Raw genomic sequence first — 23028 nt, forward strand, 5'->3', positions numbered from 1 at the left:
AAGAGCCGAACGGCTAGCCCCCTCACCATTCGCAAAGATATGACTTCTTGTCTACCAGACTGAATGTCCTACGATACGTTTGCGATGCGATGGCTGATAGCCAAGACCTGCAGAAACAATATGCAGATGAAAAAGGAAGAGGCAAATTAGAAAGCTTAAGGTCGGGGGCCTGAATTTATTAAATTCTAAAAACCTTCCTACACATGCAGCCTCTGTTATCTTCAGGACGAAGCTTCGTTTACGGTTTATCGGAATAATTGAGGTTGTGGCCAAACGAGGCCTAGCGTATACGCTGAACCTTTCAAAACGGATGCGCATCCACCCGGTGTATTACGTGGGCTTGCTCAAGCCGTATCGGGATCTGGCGCGAGTGAACGCGGAAGCGTTGGTGCCGGAGTGGATCCCACGGGCGCTCGGCCACCCAGAAACTGAATCAGCAACTGGTTCTGAGCACGAAGTGCAACAACCTCCATTTCCAATGGAGCCAAGCGCCCCACCGTCGCATGCAGCGACGCCTTCGCCTGCTCCACCGCTAGGAGTCGCTCTGACAGAGCGCGGTAGTTCTCTATGTAAGGCAACCGGCGCACGACGGGATCCAAATCCTCAAGAACGTCTGCACAGCGATATGCTTCTTCAGCATGACGCTCAGTGGAGCTCCGATCACGAAGGACCTCGTCCCCAAGGTCTCGAAGAGCATCACGAGTCACCGGACGGCGGTCGACCCGGTCGTCACCGCCCGCCACCAACTCTTCTCGATGAGAACGGTGACGTCCACTATCTCGTGGAACGTCTAATAAGACGACGTCATCACCAGGGCCAGACCCAATATCTAGTGAAGTGGCGGGGATATCTCGACTCCAAAACCTTGTGGGAGTTTGAGACGCCACTTCGGCAAGATTACCCAGACGCCGTTGACGCTTTTGTTCAGAAAAATCAGGACGTTCCGCGCTTCCCGGCAATAGTCACTGAATAAGAAGGGCCATGAGTTGAGCTTAAGCAGCGGCCCTGAACTCTTGCGGTCGAAGACACAGAGCTCGCGAAAACATTAAGGGTTAACCCATACGTCGCAGAGCAACAAACCGAAGGAAGTCGAGGCTTGCCTTGAGTTTGGCAAACTCAAATCGGAAGTGTCGCTCCACCGCACGTCCACTTCCTTGTGGCTCAACTGTAGATTATACAGTGAGGAAAGTTTCCGGTGCCGTTGCACCCATCGCTCAAAGAGCGCTTTGTCATCTGTAGCGCTTTTGCCAGGGGCGAGCACTACAGGTATTGTCCGCATTGCGGGTACACGAGAGCCACCTCGTTGAGCACGTAAACGAGTGCGATAAACGACCAACGGAAATTTTTGTGGGACCACGAAACGAGCTCGAAAAGCTTTTCGTTAGGCATGTTCATCTTCTGTTCTGGCCGGGGGCCCGATGATGTGGAGGTGTAACGATTGCGTTACCGCGTCCTTCGCTTCCACAGCGGGATTCGCTGGGCGAAAGCCATATTCTACACGAGGGTCAATGACCGGCCGCGGATGGGCACGCTTTTGATCCGCCTTATCGGTAGCTTCCAGCTGCCGCCTCTGAGCCCCGTCGAGGTCATTGGTGATTATACCACGTTCCTCGGTTGACGAGAAGCCAGGGTACGGGCATGGGATCCGCAAGGCACGAGCAGGGCTCGTCTTACGCCGCTGGCGCGGCTCGCCTTCCTCGTCATCCCACCCGGAAAAAGAAGTGTCAGACTCGTAGTCGACCACCTCCACATCCTCAACGAGGTCACTCGCCAGGGATTACGTACGCGGAGCGCGACGCTCGGGCTCATCGAGCCTAGGATTTAGCCCCCCCCTCCGATGCCGCGGACGCACTGTCCGACATTGCACCGCTTGCGGGAGACATATTTGGGCTTTGCCCGTGCGCGCTGTTAGGATCAGCAAGACTTGGGGACTTCAGTGTCGTAGACACAGGGCTCACTGAGCACGAAAGTCGTTCCGATTCAACGCAGTGTCTACCGGACATGCAAGCCTCGTTGAGGCAATAATCGATTGGAACTGTAAATGTTCTCAATTATATTGGATGAGAGTGTAACGGGGTCACACATACCCTGGTAACAGGGGTGTGTGTCACACCAGATGGGCATGGTGTCACCACACTCAAACAAGAATACGGTACGGGGCTAGATAGCCAGTAGTTATACATGTATTTAGATTTTACTATGCATATTTAAAAAAATCTATGTATTTAAAATCAGGCGGCTTTGCAGTAGATAGAAATAAATAAAAATCAGTTTTGAATTTAGATCGAAGAGTTTATTAGCCCTAGTTAAGATTGTCATCACGTTTGGAGAACGCGGATTGCGATCCGCTAAACTCATACTGGTTCTTGTAAAGAACGAAAGGTCAGTGACCTGAGTTACGCTTCCTCAAAGCGCAAAGCTACGGCAGCCTTGCTGCACTCTCGCCTTCCTTAACTAGAGCAATATATAGAATGCAAGCACATCCTGAACTTTCGAGGTACCACCCAGACCTGGAAGTCATCACCAGCACCACAAAACTAGCCACCCCGCCGAATATCGCACATTCTCGCCTGAACGGGTGACCACATTATACGATATAACAGCTAGTACGATTCATAGCCGCAAACGTAGGCGTTTTATTGACAATTCACAATGACATCGTCGAGCTATAATCGGAAAGCTTCTTCTGCAAAGTGACGAAGAAGACAACGGTATTCGTGCAGCTGATTGTCATTCTCTGTTATCATTAAACAACGACAGCACTTCATTTTAGGTGAAATTTATCAAGTCAAACACTTTAGATTGCTGCTAAATTTGTGAAGCAAGGAGTGCCATTCGGAATGGCCTTTGTAGCGGTACAAACAGCAAAAGAAAATTTGTCTATCCAAACCGGTACACTGCAATGAAATTCGAGTCGACAAGTATGCACGACTTGTATGCGTTAATTATTTCACAATATCATGAAGACCGTCAAAGAAGTCTGAGCGTTTTCTGAAGCCTTTTATGGGTCAACTGATTTTCATGGAATTTCATACATTGATAAGAGGATCTGGTTCTTTCAACATTTACGAATTTAGAACCTCTACGATACTGTATTACCAGTGGAAGGAAGCCACACATGAAGCTCTTTGGTCCATCATGGCCTAAAAACCTTTGGATGCTCAACAGATGGAGCGGAAAATATGACCGGGCACGTATCCAGCGATGTTGTGCGACTTCAAGATACTGTTACAGAACGAGGTTTTATCTGTGCTTGGTGCTTGCTACACCAAATTGATACCGTCTATAGAAGAAATTCAAAGTTTCCTCTCAAGCTCACAATTAGCTCGTTTATTTTAACGCCTTCGATGCAAGAATTACTGCTCGTCCTTGCAATTTCTCAACTACATATTTGATTAGCGAGGAAATATCGCTGCCAGCTGCCAGCAATATCCACCATTCCAGAACACGAAGGAGTCAAAGCAGCTTCATTGCGTCGCGATATTCCAGCAACCACCGACGGACGCGTCTCATGAAAACACAGTGCGCGCTAACAAAAGATTGCGCTCAGCTTTGAGTCGGTCATAGAATCGTTTTTTTCTAAAATGTCGTATACATTTTGGAGGCCCAACGGAGAAATACGTGAATTGTTCTGAGGTCCAACATGTACACCGTTGTTGAATCCTGGGTTGTCGGGAAGGAAGCGATCATTGGGTTCAAGAAATTCAGACATTTTTTGCAATGCAGACTCTCATACAGCTCTCAGATACAGAGCGGTAAAAGTTAATGCTCTGCGTTTTCGGCTTCCTGTCCGACATTCTGAACAGGCTGTCCACTGTGGCAGCCAAATCGCATCAATGCTGCTGCAATCGATTTTTTTTCTTAAATTTTACCTCATCATATGATGCTGTGACGTCTACGTAACTTTTCGAATCTGGTCTCATTTTACCACTGCCGTTTATCTCATTGTTGGTGTGCACAAACGATTGAGGTTATTGGCTTCCAGTACAAGTAATCCGTTAATGCAACACAAAAGGAGCCTAATCTGAAGTCTGCTATTTGTAGACTCGAAGAAACTGTGATTTTTGTGTGAATCATTACCTAAGTAAAAAACGCTTTTTGGAGTTGTGGAATTCATGGGAGGCTTATTTGTACCGTTTACAAATACCGCCTCAATAGAATCAATTTCTTCCGTATCTTAGATGCCCCCTTCGCTCAAAGACATACATTTTCGAAACATGTTCTCACCAAACTCAACTAAACTGCCTCATTTCGGTAATCCCAACTTACATGCCGTTTACTTATTCGGATGCACGCCGTTTCTTTTATCAAAACAAAACATTTGCCTTGTATTCAGAGGCTTGGTTATGAAGAACTGGACTCGTAGGGTTTGAATTTGTGCAACTTAGTCCTTCTTCTTCTAAAAAGAAAACAACCGCTCCAAGAGCTACCTTATCTGCCAAGAAAATGATTAAAATAAAGAGTTTATTGCAAAGGTGATACAAATACCAAATATTCGCGAGATGTGATACAATTGTGTTATAAACACTAAATATACGAGCCCTGGTAAGATTACCGAGTGCAGCTATTCTTGGTTCATCGTTACATTGGAGGCGTGTGCCATGGAGATGACCTCGTACCAAGAAAATCTCGGGACACTAAAGATCCCTGAGGACGATTTGCTTACAGCTAAGCTTAGTATCTCCCCATCAGCGTATGTTCGAGATAAATATATGCTAATCGACAATTTGACCTAAGCTGCTAATCGGCTTGTTGCCCTGTTGTGGCCGAGCACCCCACAGATGGTGCACTTGTATGACTTTCTCGCCTTTCCGCCAACCTCACCATGAGATCTGATGCGTCGTTTCCTTGGACGACCTGCTTGTCGACATACGTTGCTGAAGGAATGGAGACGTCTTCGGCTGTTGTCGAACCATTCACTCCGCATCAACAAGTAGTGACAACATTTGAACTGCTTCGCCAAAGTTCTGATTCCGCTATAAAAAAATTAGCTGAAGACATGCAGAGGTACATGGTTGGAAGATCGGATACCAAGAAATTGGTGCTTCAGACGTGGCTGAAAAACTACGTCTCGCCGTCGACCATATTTCACATTCTAAGTCCGGAATATTCGGTTAAAACGATAGTGGAGCTATTTCGAAAATTTCATTCGTTGGAGGCCCTAGCAAGCCGTATGCTTGCTTACATTTCCGACCCCTTGACCGTGATAAAAGTAGCTGAGATGACTCCAACCGGATACTGGCGAATTTTCCTGTCCCATGGCTTCAATAATGGTCGTCTAATCGAGAAGTGGTACAAATATGCCACAATGTATATCGAGAATAATGCCGAATCCGGGCTGAAGATCAGTGACGTGGTGAAGCTGATTAGCATGACTCCTCATCAAAAGCAAACGCTTAAAACTTTTGAGGAAAATGCGGCCGTGGCTGCGCATACCAACCAGATGCAAAGGGAGGGGCCACCTGCTCAGAAGAAGCTCAGAACAGATTCTTAGCACTATGCGAATGCTGCTGTGGATACCAAGATGGACAAAATTGGCGACCTCCGTCGTAATTGCTTTGTCCATTTCCAACTGCCTGAAAACCGCGCGACATTATGTGTAATTCATCTAATAGTCGTTCAGTTGTTGACGGATAAAAAAAAATAAAAGTGTGACTGACGACTTCGAGTTAGAGTTGCCGTTATCGAGATTCAACAGTGACACTCGATCATTGCTATAAGCTGGGTCTTTGCGGTTATCATATGCACGATTGTATCATTTCATGCATCATCACGATGCAACGTTATGCATAACTTTTTTAAAATCATGAAGCTAGGACACAGGGATGCAAATTAGTCAAATTCTGTTGTGTGAGTATCCAGAAACAATAAATGAACGTCTTACAACATTAAGATTCGCAAAATTTTGTCATTGAACAGGTGGCACCTTCAACCATCTGTAGTATCCTCCATGAATAAGCTACATGCACTGCTAAAATTAAACGTATTTTTGCAGAAATTGAAGCATATTCAGCAAAACAGCATAACATTCCTGAGCAGGCTCTTCCGTTTGTTTCACGTTCATCACTTTACGCTTCATTTTCTTCTCTATTTACATATCAGGAACATTTGAGCATTGGTAATATTCTACGTAATGCAATATTTGAAATATCTAATAAATTTAAAATTTGTTTCCATTTGACTGTAATGTCGCTAGCGGTCCTACTCGCTCTCTTTCTTACCCTAGTCAGCTTGACTACTGAGGCGTCATCGAATTCATCTCAATCAAAAGAAAATCTCTGTGCATTTGATCGCGAGAATGCGCAACAAGTGATCGAATTGCTTAACGTCAAACCGGAACTGGCACCGTTTCATCACAACACTTTGTATCCTCGCATTCTTTGTTTCGCAATCACATATTCCGTGCAGCATTCGACACGCGTTCAAGCTGTAGCGGACACGTGGGGACAAAGGTGTAACTATCTCATTTTTTTCAGCAACATGAGTGATGCGATCATAGTGGGCGCAAACACTTCGGCTGAACGTCAATTTGACGTAGTACAACTTGACATCATCGCTGATCATGCACATTTGTGGCTGCGTACAAGAGCTGCACTCAAGTATATACACAATCACTTTCGTCATGACTACGACTGGTTTTACAAGTGCGACGACGATACATACGTAATTGTTGAGAATTTACGCGCCTACCTGAATAGACCAGAGATCTTGCAACGAGTTTCCCAAGAGCCCATGCAAGTCGGACATCGTTTAAGTATGCCCTTGAACACATTAGACTTTTACATAAAGGATGAAAGTTTGCGATTGAAGTGGCATTCACGTTGGAATCGTATGATCTACAATTCAGGTGGGGCAGGGTATGTCGTAAATCGATTGTTTCTCGACAAGTTTGCCGAGTCCTTGCCTATGAAAACATGCTTGTCTGACGAAGAAAGTAGCAGAATGCCAGAGGACGCAGGTGTGTCGTTTTGCATGATGTGGAATAATGTTTTTCCTTGGGATACAAGAGATTATCGTGGTCGAGATAGATGGCATGCACTTGATCCGAGACATATCTTCATCAAATGGGTTGACCCAACTATATGGCATATACGGTATCACGAAGATATTGGCGGTGTGGGATCGCAAGGTGAGAGTGCTGCTCCAGACAGCGTCGCATTTCATTATGTCCAGCCGCCATTAATGTACCATCTTGAACGGAAGTTGTATCTTTGTCATTCGGAATTTGATGATATTGCAATGTTCAATGAAAACTATGGACTTGCTATCGGAGAAAAGGTTATGGTCTTATAAAGTATCTAGCTCTTTTTTAAAAAGGGATTATTTACATGTAAAAGATTCCTTTAATTCGCTACTTTTTGCAGTGATAATTATGACCTCAAACTCGCAATAATTCTATTTCACGATGGTGTCGCATCGAAGGGGTTACTCTGCTGTCAAAGGATCGAGTCATCGTGATGCCGATGAGGAAGCCCTTCAGATCGCACTTCGTGAGTCAATTAAGTACGCTTTCTTGCTAAACTGTGCACATCGTCTCATAATTAATGCTTATATCTATACTACAGACCTGATTATCTGGCTGAAATTCTGCGCTCTGAAGCCAAGCAGCGCCTCCTCGATGTAGCGCGGACTTCAGTTCCTCAAGTAAATCACAAAGCGATTTCAAATGAACAGTTAATGGAGATTCATGAGCAAGAGGACAGCGGAGATGAAGATGACACGGACACGAGGTCGAATGCTCGAGTTGTTAAAGGTTCAGTAACAACTGACGGTCTTCAGAAAGCTGAAGACGAAAAAACACAAGTGGATCCTAATGCAAATCACACGCTCTTAAACTTTCCCGACACTCTGCTCATCAATATACTTCAATGGCTCGACGAAGATACTATCGGTTCTTGTACTTGTACTTGTAAACGACTATTACCGATGGCCCGCTCCGAAGTGCTTTTTGAGTCAATCTGTCGACGTGTCTTTCCGACGCAAAATCCACGAGTGGCTATCGCTATCACCCGCAATAAATTTGGATTACGGCGGTTTCCAACATGGTTTGCCATGTTCCACGATAGACCTCGAGTACGCTACAATGGGTTTTATTGGCTTAAAGTGACGTATTACAAAAAGCCAGAACTCAGTATGTGGACGGATATTGTCCCGGGAACGATTTTAAAGTGTATTTATTACCGTTACTTTGCGTTTCAGCGCGATGGCACAGTGCTATATGGTATGCTATTTAAGGCTCCGCATGAAGTGGAGACACACATGCGCGACAGACGCAAAGGTGTGTGTTGTGGTCGATTTTGGGTGGATAAAAATGAAGTGGTCGTGACTGTGCCAACAAATTACAACAAAGTGAATTTTAGGCTCCAAATCACGCAGCTAGAACGTGGTAAAAACGTCAAATTGATCTTGAAAGAGCATTTTGCGAATTCAGAACCGAATGGCACAGGATGGATAAATTACTACGACACAGCAGATGAGGAATTTCACTACTATCGATCGTTGATACTTTAGTGCTACCTCTTATACATGGGTTCTTTGTTTGAATAGTAGATACATAGCTGGTTAGATGGTTTGATATAACTATAGTTTCGACGCGTTTGTCTAGTCTTGCATCACTATGAATAGCCAGCCGTTTTCTATGCTGTTGTGCTTATTTATTGATTGCATTCCTACATAATCAAGAAATATGGCTCCAGCAGTAACAAGTAACACTGCAGCCGATCGAAGTTACAAATCGAAATTTGATCAGAGAGATGGCACAAGCAGTTTAAGTCGAAGACCTGATAGCATCTGTGGTAGTCGGTCGAATCAATCACGAGTTATTAGCTCCAGAGAAAAGATTCAAGTATCTAAGCCCACATTAACTGCGTCCTCGATCAAGTCATCAGACATTAAATCGCATACGAAAATACAGTCTACGAGCGACTTCCCATTGCCGTCCACGAGATTAAACAAACACAAGCAAGCTGTAGTTTTTAATCTGGGGAAGAGGAAGCACAAAACGTAAGTACGAGAGTTGAATGAAGATGTGATAGATTTTCATCTGATGTATATTTGCGGGTGAGACAGCATATTTTCTAGTTCCTATGACTCTGGGTTGATTCCCTGTCGCATTAATCACGGCAGTATTCGCAATTCCTTGCTTTGGACAACGGATCCGAAAAGTAAGCTAAAAATTTGTTGTTGAACTCAAAAGTAATCAACTGATTTTAATTGACTAGCGCTGTCATACGACCCGCTACTTATCACATGCATCAAAGGGTTCCTGGAAACCGAGCATCCGTTTGTATTTCTTTCGCGAGCCGCATTTTGTGACCTGATGGTACTGGAAAATGCTTATAATAAGACAGTTCCGATTCTCGCACAAGTCATTGTGCCGTTGCGAGAAGCCTTGATGGCCAAAGATGATGACACGTTTCTTATGGCGTTAAAAGCAACTCGTCTTCTTTCAAATCTAGTGAAGAGTGAGATGAATATGCACCTTTCCAAGCTAACGCAGCAGATTCATCGCAAACTTTTGGCAAATAATTTTCGAGCTGAAGTGGGTGAAACCCTTGCTGTTCTCGAAAGCAATGGCGGGAAAGAGGCACTCGCTATCATTTGTTCAAAGATCCCAACGTACACTTCAATCCGCTAAATGTTTTACGGATGTATTAATATGTTCTAGAGACTTGCTTGCTCAAACATCTGAAAGCGCAAAAGAGCTGAAGATCAGTTATCTGACGACAGCACTGATTTCATCTAGAAAGATATTTGGAATCTAACAAATAAATCAACCAAAGCTTCGCATCATAAAGTTAAGCTATGATATGGCTAGTGCAAGCACATGCACAATTCGTTCATAGGCTTGACAACATGATTTCGTAGACTCACTATTTTACCGTCGTGCTGAGTACACCCTTTCTACTGCAGCTCACGTCGTCTTTCCAGTAAATTATTTGAAAATAATTAATCGTCTGCGTCCTGCTTTCATGAACACTGGCAGCTTGAATCTTTCTGTCGTGCTTCTCATTCGTTCTAACGTTACACTTTCCACGAAATACACAATTAAACAATCTGCCACCTGCCATTTGTACAATCTGAAAATTCATTTTAGGGTCCAGGTGCGATTCGCTTGTGGTAGTATTATTTAGCGTGTGTCATTTCGTTGCAGTAGTGGTTCATTGCAAAGTCAAATGTTTACCGAGAGTTTGCCGCTGGTGTCTACAACGTCTGAAGGCTACTTTTTGTCTCAGAATCTGCTGACCAGAAACCTTGCACAGGCATTTGTAAGAATTTGGCAAAGTGAAGAAACACTGTCACAAAGTAGTTCAATGACAAGATGATGTTTAAAGCGTTTCGACTGGAATTCCAACATATTTTGACCAATTTGCATACCTGCCTCCTAACTTTATGAATTTAAAAGCAAATTTGCACAACATTGCATCGCTACCACCGCTACGACGAGCCTGGGAATTTGTACCAGCGGAAATTGAGGTGACAACCCACCGCAAAAGATCTCGTCACCTCACCCAAGAAACACAGCTTGCTTTGATGCCCACACTAGTCAAGCCAACTCGGATCACCATGCTGATACTACGACTTCAAACCGTATGCTTCGCTCGCGCTGGTTCGAGGCGCTTATATACATACTACATTTGCCTTCCAAACAAAGAGCAACAATGGTGCAATTAAGTCACTTTGCGGGCACATCCTCAAACCTTAGGCCTTAAGTGCTCAAGGATCCGGCCTAGTCACGCTTGCGATATCGCTGCATGCTTGAGGATGCACCTCCATACGTTGGCAAGAGTAGTACAGCTTGATCGCGCACTGAGAGAAGAAAGCACACCGCCTTGTCAGTCTGAGACTATCAAAGCCAGCTTCAGCGAAGTGGATGTCCATCAAGAGCGTTATCTCATGCTTGGCTTTGCGAAGTGAAAGCACGATGTAAACTAGAATCATCTCAAGCTCAAGCTTTGTACAGCCCCGCTCGTCATAGTGAGAGAGATGTAACAGCAATCAACAAACGGGACTTTTCACTGATACTTTAATCGTCACACACTAGTAGGAAGCTCACTGCTATTCTCTGAAGTAGTTAAAGTCTGAGGGTGCACCAGGTCGTGAGCGACCACGGCATCGGGACAATCTTGCCGAAATGTGAGGTTAAACTCTCATGAATTCTTGTCTGAAAGTATACCTTTTACCTTACCAAATACTGAAGCAACCCTGATGTACCTGGCAGCCTACCAGACGTTCAACCTGAGAAAAGCCCCGTTACTCATCTAGTGGTGCCAGCGCAGGTCATCCCGCGGCTGCCCCTCGGCTTATAGTGGCACGTCGATCCTCCTAGAGAATCTCGGCTTGCGCTCGAAAGTCCGAACCGCGTCGCTGATAATGGGTAGATCAGCTGCAGAGGATGATTGAAATATTGTTTTGTTCACTACAAAATTCCTTACATCAGACTTGCTCGTATGAGCGAAAACTTGACATAGCTCCAAAAAAAGACGACGCAGATCAGAGGATGTGTTTGCATTCTCTGATAGATTTTGAACTCTCGACTTTTTAGCTCAGACCGCGAATGGCGGTCTCAACAAAGAGGTATAAACCACGGGTGATACATGTGCAAGTAGGTTGACTGCATTCACTCAAAACCCTTGCCGCGCGACATATTTGAATGTGTTCCGCATGTCTCCGGCACCATCGTTTTGCGTTTATCCACGCTTGCTCTCATACATAGCGCCAGTTATCCTGCGCATAAGGCTCAATCTACCTAAGGTAAAATTACTTATTGCGCTCAAAGATGTATCCGGATTGATGTAGCAAGTCGGATTTGATTGACAGCATTCTAAATGAGACAGGAGATACATTTGGCGGTGTTAAAAAGCACATGGAGGTTTATTAAAATCTACACCATTGGTGAAGATCTCGGTATGGCCTGTAAGACTTGTACCTCGTCATTACGCAAGCTTAAGCAGTGGTAGCACCTTGCTTTAGCATCGCGGTCTCTCCGTACAAGCGCCTCAAATGTTATCCTATAAAATGCAATCACGCGTTCCGGCTGGTCATCTTTTTGTGGTTCGTTAGTGACTGGCTGGAAGGATACGAGAAAACGAGCGCTATCCAGTTAGGATCCGTGCTCTTGGAGTGATGCTCGCAAAATTTTTGCGGGTCTTTATCCAACAGAATGGCTACCGACAAGCCATGATAACAACACTTTTGTCGAGGAGCAGTTTAGATCGATACTCATCGGTTTCGGTAGTAATGATACGGCAGCTAGGCTCTAAACGCACCAAAATTAGTCTTAGTGACAGCAGCGATATGAGCCAAAACAGTGGGCAAAAATCGCAATGATAGTATTTACTCAAAGCATATTTAGATCAATCATAGAGCACAAACGTATCAATGACATCACTCTACCGGAATATGCATGCTGGTCAGAGGTGCCGCCGAATGCTGCGAGATTGACTCGCTGAATCCTTTCACACGTGTACTCATCTTTGCTTATTTGACTATACATTTTTGGCCGCCAATACTTAGCACTCATCGATACGAACTTCCTTTCTCCTCCAAAGCTGCCAGTCAAGGCGTTATTATGTGCCTGGTACAACATTTTGATCTTGTAACCCCCATTGTGAGACGCTGAATGTCGCTGTGATATAACACGCCTTATCGGAACAAGTAGCGGTGCTAGCATGCAACTTTACTCCTTAAATTTCAAGTGCTTGCGCTTACAGATTTCTTGCTTCCCAAAGTTTTTACGACGCGGCCAATGATGCTTGCGACCCGTACGATATGTGTCTGGGTGGCACGAAAAACTTTTGCCGGCCCAGCTTTCTTACCTTCAAGGAATACCCATAAAAAGGTGTACTATATTTTTTGTGATAGATATGATGACGATGTCGCTGTGCGCAACAACACACAATTTGTCTCGACTACAAACGGTCTCGAACTAAACACCTACACTCTGAATTTGAGGGCATGCTTCATTCCAAGTAGTATTTCGTCATGAACAAAGAAGTTCCAGTATAATTTGAAGAAAGTGAGACTCAAACGCGATCACGGGTTCTTGAACATATTCATCTATGTTAAATGTGTCACATTCTGGTCAAATTCTCAAAGTGTGTCACTTTTTGGAATACAAGAAAGCGCAGACCATGGCAAATGCTGACAAATCATAGTCGACGTGAGATGACAAATCGGGATTTGGAAGTACCAAAGCCAGGCAAACTAATTATCATATAATCTCCACTTCTGCTACGCCCCATCAGTATTTAACATTCCTATTTCGGAGCTTGATACGGAGACAAGCCATGTCGGCATAGCCTACTGTACTCGTGCTTATACTTGGCCAGACTAACCTAATTCTTATCGGGACAGGAAAAATTGACGATATCATGGTAATTATCCGTGAGGAAACAAACCAAACAGCGAAGCAGCCCAGAAAGGAAGATCGTCGTCGCTAAAGTCACACTTGCCGATCTAGCCTTTATGATCGCATACACTCAATCACTGCTCATAAGTGTTTAACGTGTTTCGCCACATCCAATACCTGAGTTTTGTAGGACCATGGATGAATACATAATTCGGCTTGATTATAGACCCGATTTAACCCGAATAGCTGCATAACTATACCTTTGGGTGTCGCTAGTGCATCATAGTCGCTGGTGCATTGGACAGTCGCTATAGCTCAGTCAGCCATTCCACGCGCATGTCCTACTAGGGGTACACATCACAATCAAAAGAATATGATCCTCCCTCATGAGCGACTAAGAACGTCCATTTACTCGGTCAAGGACTTGAAAAGGACCATGCCGTTCCTAAGCTTATCTTTACTTGGAGTTAGCGTTTGCATTAGGTTAATGACTGTACTTAGCTAATCAAACATGCATAGTCAATCACTTAATTGCTAAAAGAGAATCATTAAAAATAGCTGCCCCATTCCTTGCATTTGGTGCTCCGCAAATGTTTGCATTAGTAGATTGATCCAGCACGGATGATGACCTCAGCACCTCCGGTACCAGCCGTGACATTTTAATTACTTGATCACTTTGCGAGTCCTTGCAAACACCTTTCAGGGGCTATCCTAACTTGTTAAGAACTTTTACAGAAGGACATGACAAAGGACCTCCAATGTCTAGGATTGCTTGGTCACTCCAAGCTCAATTATTTTCGCTTTACCATGGAACTTTAAAGCTCGGCACGGCTGCACGTCACACGGTAGTGCTGAATCTGCATGTTCGTTCTATCGGGACAATGACAGTCATTTTGAATAATCTCAAGACCCAACTGTAACGGGAATTGCCCGTTCGTATACACACATTATTCTAAGGAAGACACGCATCACTGCGTGTTGATCGCTTCCCGCAGGGTGTTGACTTACATAGAGAGGACGAAAGGTGAAGTGACATTCATTATTATAGCCAATAGGCATTTTGACCTCCCTACCATGATAGTATTTCCAGGTCCAAAACAACAGATCTGAAAGGGGATATACAATTATACAGGATGCACAGTCAATGCCTGACACACAAAATACGTGATCTGTGTAATAGGACCTGACCCATTACACCACCCCTTACTCAAAGTGGGTTGACCTAAATATGTAGTTTATTCTAACTCCTTTTCCAATTCATCTTCCGCTCTTTATATCACTATGTCCAACTCTCGCTAGAGGGACAGCCCACACGCTTGCTCCACATGAGTAATTGTCACTATCGAGCTCCAAAAATTTCTATATACCACGTCATTTAGCGCATTTGCACTTTCGTAGCTTGGTCATCACGAAGACTTTATGGAAAGACGCAGACTTGGTGGGCCCACCCAAGACTTTGACGAACTTTTAGTCGAATGGGTGCTCGACTGATGACGCGAGTCGCGTGTTTCTGCGCCATCGGGCCAATTACTCGTGCTGAACGCAAACCACAAAACCTCACGTATGATTCATTAGTCCAGCAATCCACTCTGGATTCCATCCAGACAATCAACACTCGATTCTGGGCATGGGTACATGCGATCAAATCCGTGGACATCCACCGTTTGCAAAGCGCAAGCACCACTGCTGACTTGTTGAAGGTGCGCGTTATGCGCTTTCGATTCGCCCATTTGATAGCGTACAATCAAATCCACCCCAAATTCGAGGATGCTCGCTAAGTGCGCTCCGTCATTAGTCGGCTTCACGACGAAAAAAAAAGAGGAAGAAGAGTAAGGGATTGATCCCCCTAAGCGAAGTTCGTCTTGGACCCGCGCGGTTTGCAAAAAAATTTCAGGACAGTCGCGACGAATACGGCTACAAGGCTCCCACTTTTCCTTATTTGTTAGACAGCCCAGCTACTTCACCAAGAGCTCCTTCCGACTGTGGACGCTCCTCTCCGCCACCGAGTTCTCGATATGATAGTATCGATTGTCCTCACTATAAAAATGAGGGAAAGGTGCCCGAAGAGGGCGTTTCCTCTGCTTCTTTTGCTGCTATTTCACAGTCTCTTCTGATTTGGAATTGCGATTGTCGAAGCTGGAGGAAATCCATTCTGTGGTAACCGTCAGATGATCGAGATGTGACGAGAGTGCAATAAAGCATGAAGGGTACTTGACGGGTTGTCTGCGAAGTCCGCGATCTCACATGGCGTCATGGATACTCGCCTGGGGATGCAAACGAGAATCAGATTCGGCGTTCACTGCACGCTCTACAAATTCTTACTTCTGCTGCGGCTGCTGCCGCTGATAATGTCGAGCCTCCTGTCAAACGACTTCGCTCCGGTTCGGGTGGATATGATTCCCGTAGTAATAGTCAACGCAATTAGCAGCATCGTTTTGTGTCGACGTTCCAAATCTTGCGAGCGCTCGTTTGATCCCGAAGTTCACAAAGATCCTAAAAATTACGAGTGTGATGCTGAGGCGACGACGTACAGGGGCTTGACTTCTACCTTCGTGCTGAAGCTCTGACGCCGCTTTTGTATAAGCCTGCGGTACATCCAGGTTGGAAGTCGTCGTCGCGGTGATAGTGTCTGAGGTGTCCCACGTTTGATGCTGGATGTGTACTTAGCCAGCTTGGCAGGTCGATTGTGTAAGGCACGACATAGCTCGGAATGAACCGATGAAGTGAGATGTAGCTTCGAGCTTCTCAAGCTTGGGACCGCATTCTCCGATAGGTTCTTAGAACCAAGACATACATAATCCCCAACAATGAAGACATTTTGCCATGACGACCTAATCTATCTGCGTATTTCGTTTGTAAATCTTGCGCATTCGCGATCGTATATCGCACAAGTGTGATCACGTTCACAAGACTCATGCTGAATGGGTCTAGGGTGTCCTTGTACTTGCGCATCACAGTTGCATCATTGATTGTATTCATTTGCGAGGCTCCTACTTGCCGCGCTCCTCCCACAGTTATACCATGGACACCACCCATCGCACAAAGCAGTATTCGCGGGTGCCGCAAGCCATTCATGAAGAATGGCGGAAATCCAGTGGATGAATGAGCCGAAAAAAGGCATATCAAACTCTACCAATGGTTAAATTTAACCTAATTACGCAGGATTTTCCGCACAAATGCTTCTCAACACATCACCGATCACTCGGTTGGTACGTTCTGGGTCTCTGAATAACCCGCCGTGGACATATCCAAGCGAGTGTCAAGAATGTGGAGCAATTCTTTTCAAAAACGAAGCATGAACCGTGTATCACGATCAGAGAATATGGCGTCTGCTAACCCTTGATTGCACAAAAACGTAATCAATGAGCAATCTAGCCGAACCTCCGCCATCGATGGAATCGCTACACGGAGCAGTGCGAACCATCTTTCTGACTCTGTCAACAAAGACGAGCACCCCATTGTGGCCGTCAGAATTCTCGAGCAAGCCAAAAAAAGTCGAGACCGATTGATTTCCAACGGTCAGTCGGAACAGGAAGACTCTGCAGTAGCACTTGCGTGTGCCTTGCGCTCTTCATGCGCTGACAGACACTGCATGTCTTCACGTATCGTGTCACCCACTTGTACATATGAGATCATCAAAATTGAACGCTGAGAGACTGGTAGGTCTTCTCACGACAAAAGTGATCGGCCATCTGCGTATCATGCGCCTCGTAAGCTATCTCGTACTTCAAATAATCGTCGTGGGGGACTAGAATCCGTGGTTCGTCGTCACGTGCAGCTTCATCGTGAAAGCGATCCTCCTTTCATGCATAGCGATGCAATCTTGATATCAGGTAGTCAGGAAGCTTGTCATGGAATTTCATATCTTTCGATGACAGTGCTCTGATGTTCAGATCACACTGTCCTTTCCCAACATACGCTCGACGTATCAAAGAGAAGAGACTTAGTAGAACTATTAGTCATTCCAACGCTACCTGCTTCGATGGATGTAATTATAGAAAATGTGGACACCACAGGTGGTGATTGCCTCTCGGATCACCAGAGAAAGAAATTTGTTCCTAACACACTCGCAACGGTAGTGGTGGTGAAGCTGCGAGCTGTAGTCGGAAATCACACGGACGTTGACATGCTCCAATTGGATCAAGACTCAAAAACCCAACGCTTGGCAAATTTTGCTGCGTATGAGCAAGAACTATTGCGATTTCTGTGGCACAACATCTCCACCACAAGTGGTGGTAACACCGTCGGTACACAAGGAGGCTCCCGGCTCCCGCTATATCAAGGTGAAAAGATGTCATGGGAACGAAAATGTAATTTTGTGTTTCGGCAGCGAGAAATGTACATCTCTATCGCGATGGCCCAAATTCGTGACGACCGCATCAAAATTGCTTTCGCCATGTCGCATTTGGATGGTTGTGTGAAAGAGATGAGGTGATGACATGAAATGTCAGCCGCCCTGTCTACTTTGCCATATGGCAAGAGTTGAACAGGGCCATGGAATCGATGTTCTATCCGCCGAATGTGGCACACTAACAATGGTCAAAGTTTCTGTCATGTCGTCAAGTCAGCAGCACCTTGTACGACTATGTACAGAGGTTCCATGAGCTTCGTGTCAGTATGACAAACAAACCACTGCCAGAGGCATAACTTTTAGCGTTTATGACGGGACTTACTTTCGGCCCTCCTTCCGCCAGAGCCCATCAACTCTGAAAATTATCATTATGTTTGCATTGCATAGGACTACTGCCAACATCATGCACCGGTCAATCTATCAATCCGATGGAAGAAGTGACTGATACTTTTTGAAATCCAGAACCAATGAATCTCAGCGCGGTGACTGCCCGTAGGCAGTACATTCGCCGCAAAAGATGTCAACGATTTGGTCGCATCTGCTGGAATTGGCTATTTGAGCGATGAACCTTTCAATACAGTTCTCGTCGTAGTCACATGGTACCAATAACACGAGGTGTTCGAGAAACGCATGTACCCAGTAGACGCAAGGCGGTCTACAGGAGCAATTATAAACTCTTGTAGGTGTGGTGGTAACATCACTCATGAGGGTTTAGCCCTTGAAGGATCGTTGTTCTTCGCTAACGACACGAGTCGTCGTGGTCATCTCGTGGTCACAGTCAGTGTAAAGGGTTCGGTCATCCGTTTAAAGTCTTGATTATTTCTGGCGCTTCGCGTTACTACAAGCGAAATTAAAGTGCTGCTGAAATGACTCTGTGTTTTCGGTTGCACTTCATAGAAGCAATGACTTTATCGCAGTGAAGTAGGCCACAGGTGCAGTGGTCGCCGCGAAAAACCGCTTGACCTTCAAATGAAGTTCAATTACTCAAACTCGAAGGTAAAGGACAAACGGAAGGTTTACCATGCTTTGAGAAGTACGAGCCATGGATCGATTGACAAGTGAAAACGATTGGGAATAGCTCTACTGGCGTAGTTGAAACACCTGTGAGTAATGAGCCCACTTCACTATGCACCAGAAAAGCGCTCAGGCACTAAACAGTCATATGCTGCTGGAAATGATCTACACTTCGGTGGTATATGATATGCAATTGACATTTCCCAGGTTAGAAAAGATACGGATTTGTATAGGGTGACCACTGGTGGTTACTCAGGAGCTGTTTCGGTGGATCGAGTGGTACCCGAGACTGGCAACTTGAGAGCGAATAAATCGTTGGTGGGTATGGTGATTTGTCTAACGGTAACAGAGATGGGGGTTGTTGCCCCCTTCGAGACGAACGAAAGTTGTCGACAGGTGTGTACTGGAACATCGAAGTAATTGACTGTGGCTGTATATCCCACTACTCACTGTTTCAAAATCGGGTCGGATTTTGGGTTAGTGGGTATAACTCACCATAAAGGTGATGCTCCCACCCGTTGTGTGTTTAAGCACACATATGTGAAGATATCAAAGACTTGTTGATCGCGATACTGACATCCCCGCTCTGGATGCTGTTGAGTTCGCGGGTGAGTTATTCCAGCGTACTACTCCTCATGATGGGTCTGTAGGATGCGAGTATGTGGTCCATACAACGACTGGTTGCGAAGTTGCCAGAACAGATGTTCTTTTTTTCGCACCGTTACCTAGGATGGAAGAGCTGGTGCAGCTTGATTGAGTCACTTACGATGACTTCCTACACGAGCTTGAGTTTGACATTATTGCGGAGGTTGTGTTGCTATGGTCGAAGGTCGACTTAGCGGAACTACGCTCATCATCGTTATGGATGATTCGGCTCTCAAATAATCTCGACGGCGTGTAAAATCACGGAAAAGATTTTGAACAAGACAGCTGATCCTTATTGTTTACTTGTTATGGAATAGAAGGACTACGTCCTTAGTGCGAAGCCGCATTCGAGTTTTCACCCCGAAAGTGGAGTTTGACACGAAACTGATCGTGAACCTGGTGTAAAGCATGCCGTGCTTAGATAGTCGTAAGCAAAGTGAGTATATCGATGGGCTCTTGCTCAACAACAAGCTGCTGGTTTGATGTGGACGAGCAAGCCCCTCACAGCGCGCCGGCTTTTTGTGCGCGCACAATAATTGGCGACTATTCACGCCTATAGCACGGCGAATGCGCAGACGATCCCGCTCAAACGCTGAATCCGCGTAAGGTTGTCATAATCCACCGTATATCTGGCTGAACAGATATTAGTGTACTTGATTTAGTTGATGACATGAGGGAGAAGGATGCCCTTTTGATGGCTGTTAGTACACTGTCTGGTAGGTAAGGAAGTGGCTTATAATGCAACACGGACTTTCAATGCCCCAGCATCGTCCAGTCTATTAGTCTGGTTCGGCCACTGCGACGCTTCACACAAACCTGAATTGAGTATATTTTGTTCATTCGAAAGACGAAAAGGCAGACCTGCCGAAGAAAGGGTTTGGAGCACCTCGGTGGGGTGCTAGAATGTATGCGTGAACATTCATTGCAAGCAAATCTTGCAAAGGTTTTTTCGGTGCTAACAACGTATCGACCCTCGGTTGTTATGTTGGTCAACACGGTAAATAGACTCGACGCAAACGATACTGATAAGAATAAGCAAATCTTGGCGTAACAAAAAGACAAGAGTTACAAACACTCATAAAGCGCTTATATTATGTCATCATAGGACGAAAGAAGTGTGACCGCTAGCGTGGTACACATATTAACAGATGAGGATAAAATGCTGTACGCACCGTTATGGTACTACATTCTTGTCGCTAAGACCGGAAATCATGGGCACCAAATTACTGGCATTTATGTTAGTGATGGGACTCTGTGAAAGAATTGTGGATGCTTGATCCTATGATATGTATACTGAGAATTAGTTTAAAGTAAACATAGTATTTAACGCTTACTTAATCTCTATAAATTTTATCACTTGAAAGGTGTTCGGGCTCGCTAGAAGTGCAAGGTCATCATTTTTGTGTTTAGTGACGCACAACCATTGAGGCAAGGCTTCCGTACAGGTGTAACGGGGTCCGTACACCGACGAGAAGTGTAGCGTGTATGTACATACACGCTACATTTCTCGTCGGTGGCGCAAATACAATATAGTAAAACTATACCGATCCATATCACACAACTGTGTAATTGTGGATACTCAGACGTATCTTTGTATCGGTATTATCAAAGAGAATACGACTCCGTAAAAGAGAGATCCTTAGTGTAATTCCTGTCGATTCCGTTTCTTGGTACAGCCAGCAAACTCAGCCTTTGTGCGTTTGTTAACCTGAATTCTTGAGTCGAAAACATGGTGCATGACATCCGTTCCACTACATTTTATTAGTGGTCTAATCCACTACTGGATGAAAGTGGAAAATAATCATGTGAACACGCGGCTTGTTTGCTTTCAAAGTAAATGTAAACATGCTCGGAGAGCTTGCGTTTGATGATTGTCGGAAAAGGCAGAAGAATGGCGGCTTAATGGCTCTATGTGAATGGCGGCTTTATAAATAACGACATGTGAATAGTGTTCTTCTTGAGAGATTTTACCAGCTATTTGAGTGCTCTGGATCAGCACCTTCTTAAGCGCTACATTTTGGTGTCAGTTGGAGTACCGATGACACAGAGTGTGATGTCGCTGCTTTTCAGCGTCCAGACTTCTGGAGGCAAGGATGGATAAAATTCTCACCACATGAATACGAGAAGTTAAGATGTCAAAACATTGGGACATCTTCTCTCAGGAAGCAACAGCGCAGCGCGCTTCCAGCATCCAAACTAGAAATCCGTGTACAAGAATAGGCACAAATGCGTTGAACTGTTTTGCAAGAGGTTGCACCAGCATATAAATACTTGAAGCAACATATGCCGCGAATTTTCGCACCGCCCAATCATCCGTAAGGGGTTTTGTAAGAAGATCCTAGCGCCTAATCAACGAAGACGCGAACAAGCGAATTGTATCCAGGTGCTAAATGCTCTTACTGCCGCGATGACGTTAGCCCATTATGAGAAGGCGGTAACAGCAATTATGTTCATGAAAATCGTGTTACAGAAGCACGATTTCTGTAGAAATTGTTGGATGTCAGATTTAACGCGAATTACAACTTCCGTACTTTGAGAGCCAAATGAAATGCCGAAAGTGGGACATCTATAAGGCACAATAGATGATGGCGTCCAGCCATGCCAAAGAGACCTAGAGAGAAAGCTTAGCTACCAGAGCTTTGATGAAATCACAGTTTTTCTCCCATTTAGTTTTAGATATCTTCTCACTGCGTGCCCCTTATGTACTGAGTTATAAGGCACGAAGGGCCGGGCTCCTTCGCAGGGTCGCCCTAAAAAACTTCGCAAAAAACAGTCGGTTCAGGGTAGCGAAGCGGGAAAGAAGCGAGCTCTATAATACTCTGTGGATGCGCGGTCACTGAAATCCAGCTCCAAAGAAGCGACTCTCGATCCGGAAGTTGGACCTTGTGTTCAGAGGTTGAGTGGCTGTTGACATTAATGGTAAAATCTTTGTGAAGCCATTCAAAGTCCTGATAAAAAATCAAATGTATCATGCATTCCGTAAAAGGCATGACAGGGGCATTCCGAGAGTAATGTGGATCCTTTAGGTGAAATAACTGCGGCGTTCGGTTGCTTGCAGCGTTCTTTGGACATGTTTCTGGATCTGAGATATAACAAAGTTTCTGTAAAGCGTACCATGAGACATGAGTCTAGTTGAAGCGAGCAAATTTACGCCACGAACATTATTCCTCGTTGATCTCTTGTGTGTCATTATTTCCCCCGCCATGAAGTAGAACCTTTTGTATCACGGGCATGACATCACAATAGCTTTGGCGCAGTATGTAACATAGTGATGGAACGCAGCAAGCTATGTCGTCTGGACCCAATCCGGCGGAGAGAAGAAGTAATTTGATGTCGCGGTCTTTGTTCTGGGGCTGGTAGAGCTGAAAAACAACATTGCGTTACAAGCGGAAGAATCAGGTCCTGGAGGTTTACAATACAGCTAATTCTTGTCACTGAGTTATGTTACAGTTCACTCAGCACCTCAGTGCGACGCACATATCGTTCGAATCACTGTAGCCCCGCAGATCGTATGGTGAGAAAGATCATCCTCTCGAGCGCAAAGGGATCGTCATAGCTTTGAGAATTCATAATACTTTCCATGCTTTCACAAACAGAAGCTCATATTAGACAAATAATATTTTTTATGGGATGTATGAAAGACATGCGAGATTATAAAATAATTAAA

General features: G+C 44.9%; 4 protein-coding genes across 4 annotated transcripts; all 4 read left to right on the plus strand.

Annotated features, from left to right (window-relative positions):
- Positions 1–4825: 4825 nt before the first annotated feature.
- PHALS_03651 (uncharacterized protein) lies at positions 4826–5494 on the plus strand (the record flags this gene model as incomplete). Its single annotated transcript, XM_024717900.1, has 1 exon — positions 4826–5494. One exon carries the CDS (start codon positions 4826–4828, stop codon positions 5492–5494), a length of 669 nt encoding a protein of 222 aa, XP_024583352.1.
- Positions 5495–6186: 692 nt separating this feature from the next.
- On the plus strand, positions 6187–7293 carry PHALS_03652 (glycoprotein-n-acetylgalactosamine 3-beta; the record flags this gene model as incomplete). Its single annotated transcript, XM_024717901.1, has 1 exon — positions 6187–7293. The coding sequence occupies one exon, from the start codon at positions 6187–6189 to the stop codon at positions 7291–7293; it is 1107 nt and encodes a 368-aa protein (XP_024583353.1).
- A 112-nt stretch (positions 7294–7405) lies between these two features.
- On the plus strand, positions 7406–8380 carry PHALS_03653 (F-box protein FBX9; the record flags this gene model as incomplete). The annotated part of the gene is made up of 3 exons (XM_024717903.1): positions 7406–7503; positions 7566–8278; positions 8361–8380. The coding sequence occupies 3 exons, from the start codon at positions 7406–7408 to the stop codon at positions 8378–8380; spliced, it is 831 nt and encodes a 276-aa protein (XP_024583354.1).
- Positions 8381–8686: 306 nt separating this feature from the next.
- Positions 8687–9637, plus strand: PHALS_03654 (Uncharacterized conserved protein; the record flags this gene model as incomplete). The annotated part of the gene is made up of 3 exons (XM_024717904.1): positions 8687–9003; positions 9070–9164; positions 9222–9637. The coding sequence occupies 3 exons, from the start codon at positions 8687–8689 to the stop codon at positions 9635–9637; spliced, it is 828 nt and encodes a 275-aa protein (XP_024583355.1).
- Between the last annotated feature and the right edge of the window lie 13391 nt (positions 9638–23028).

Source organism: Plasmopara halstedii (assembly GCF_900000015.1).
Source record: "Plasmopara halstedii genome assembly, contig: Scaffold_2386, whole genome shotgun sequence".
In the NCBI taxonomy this organism is placed as follows: Eukaryota; Oomycota; class Peronosporomycetes; order Peronosporales; family Peronosporaceae; genus Plasmopara; species Plasmopara halstedii.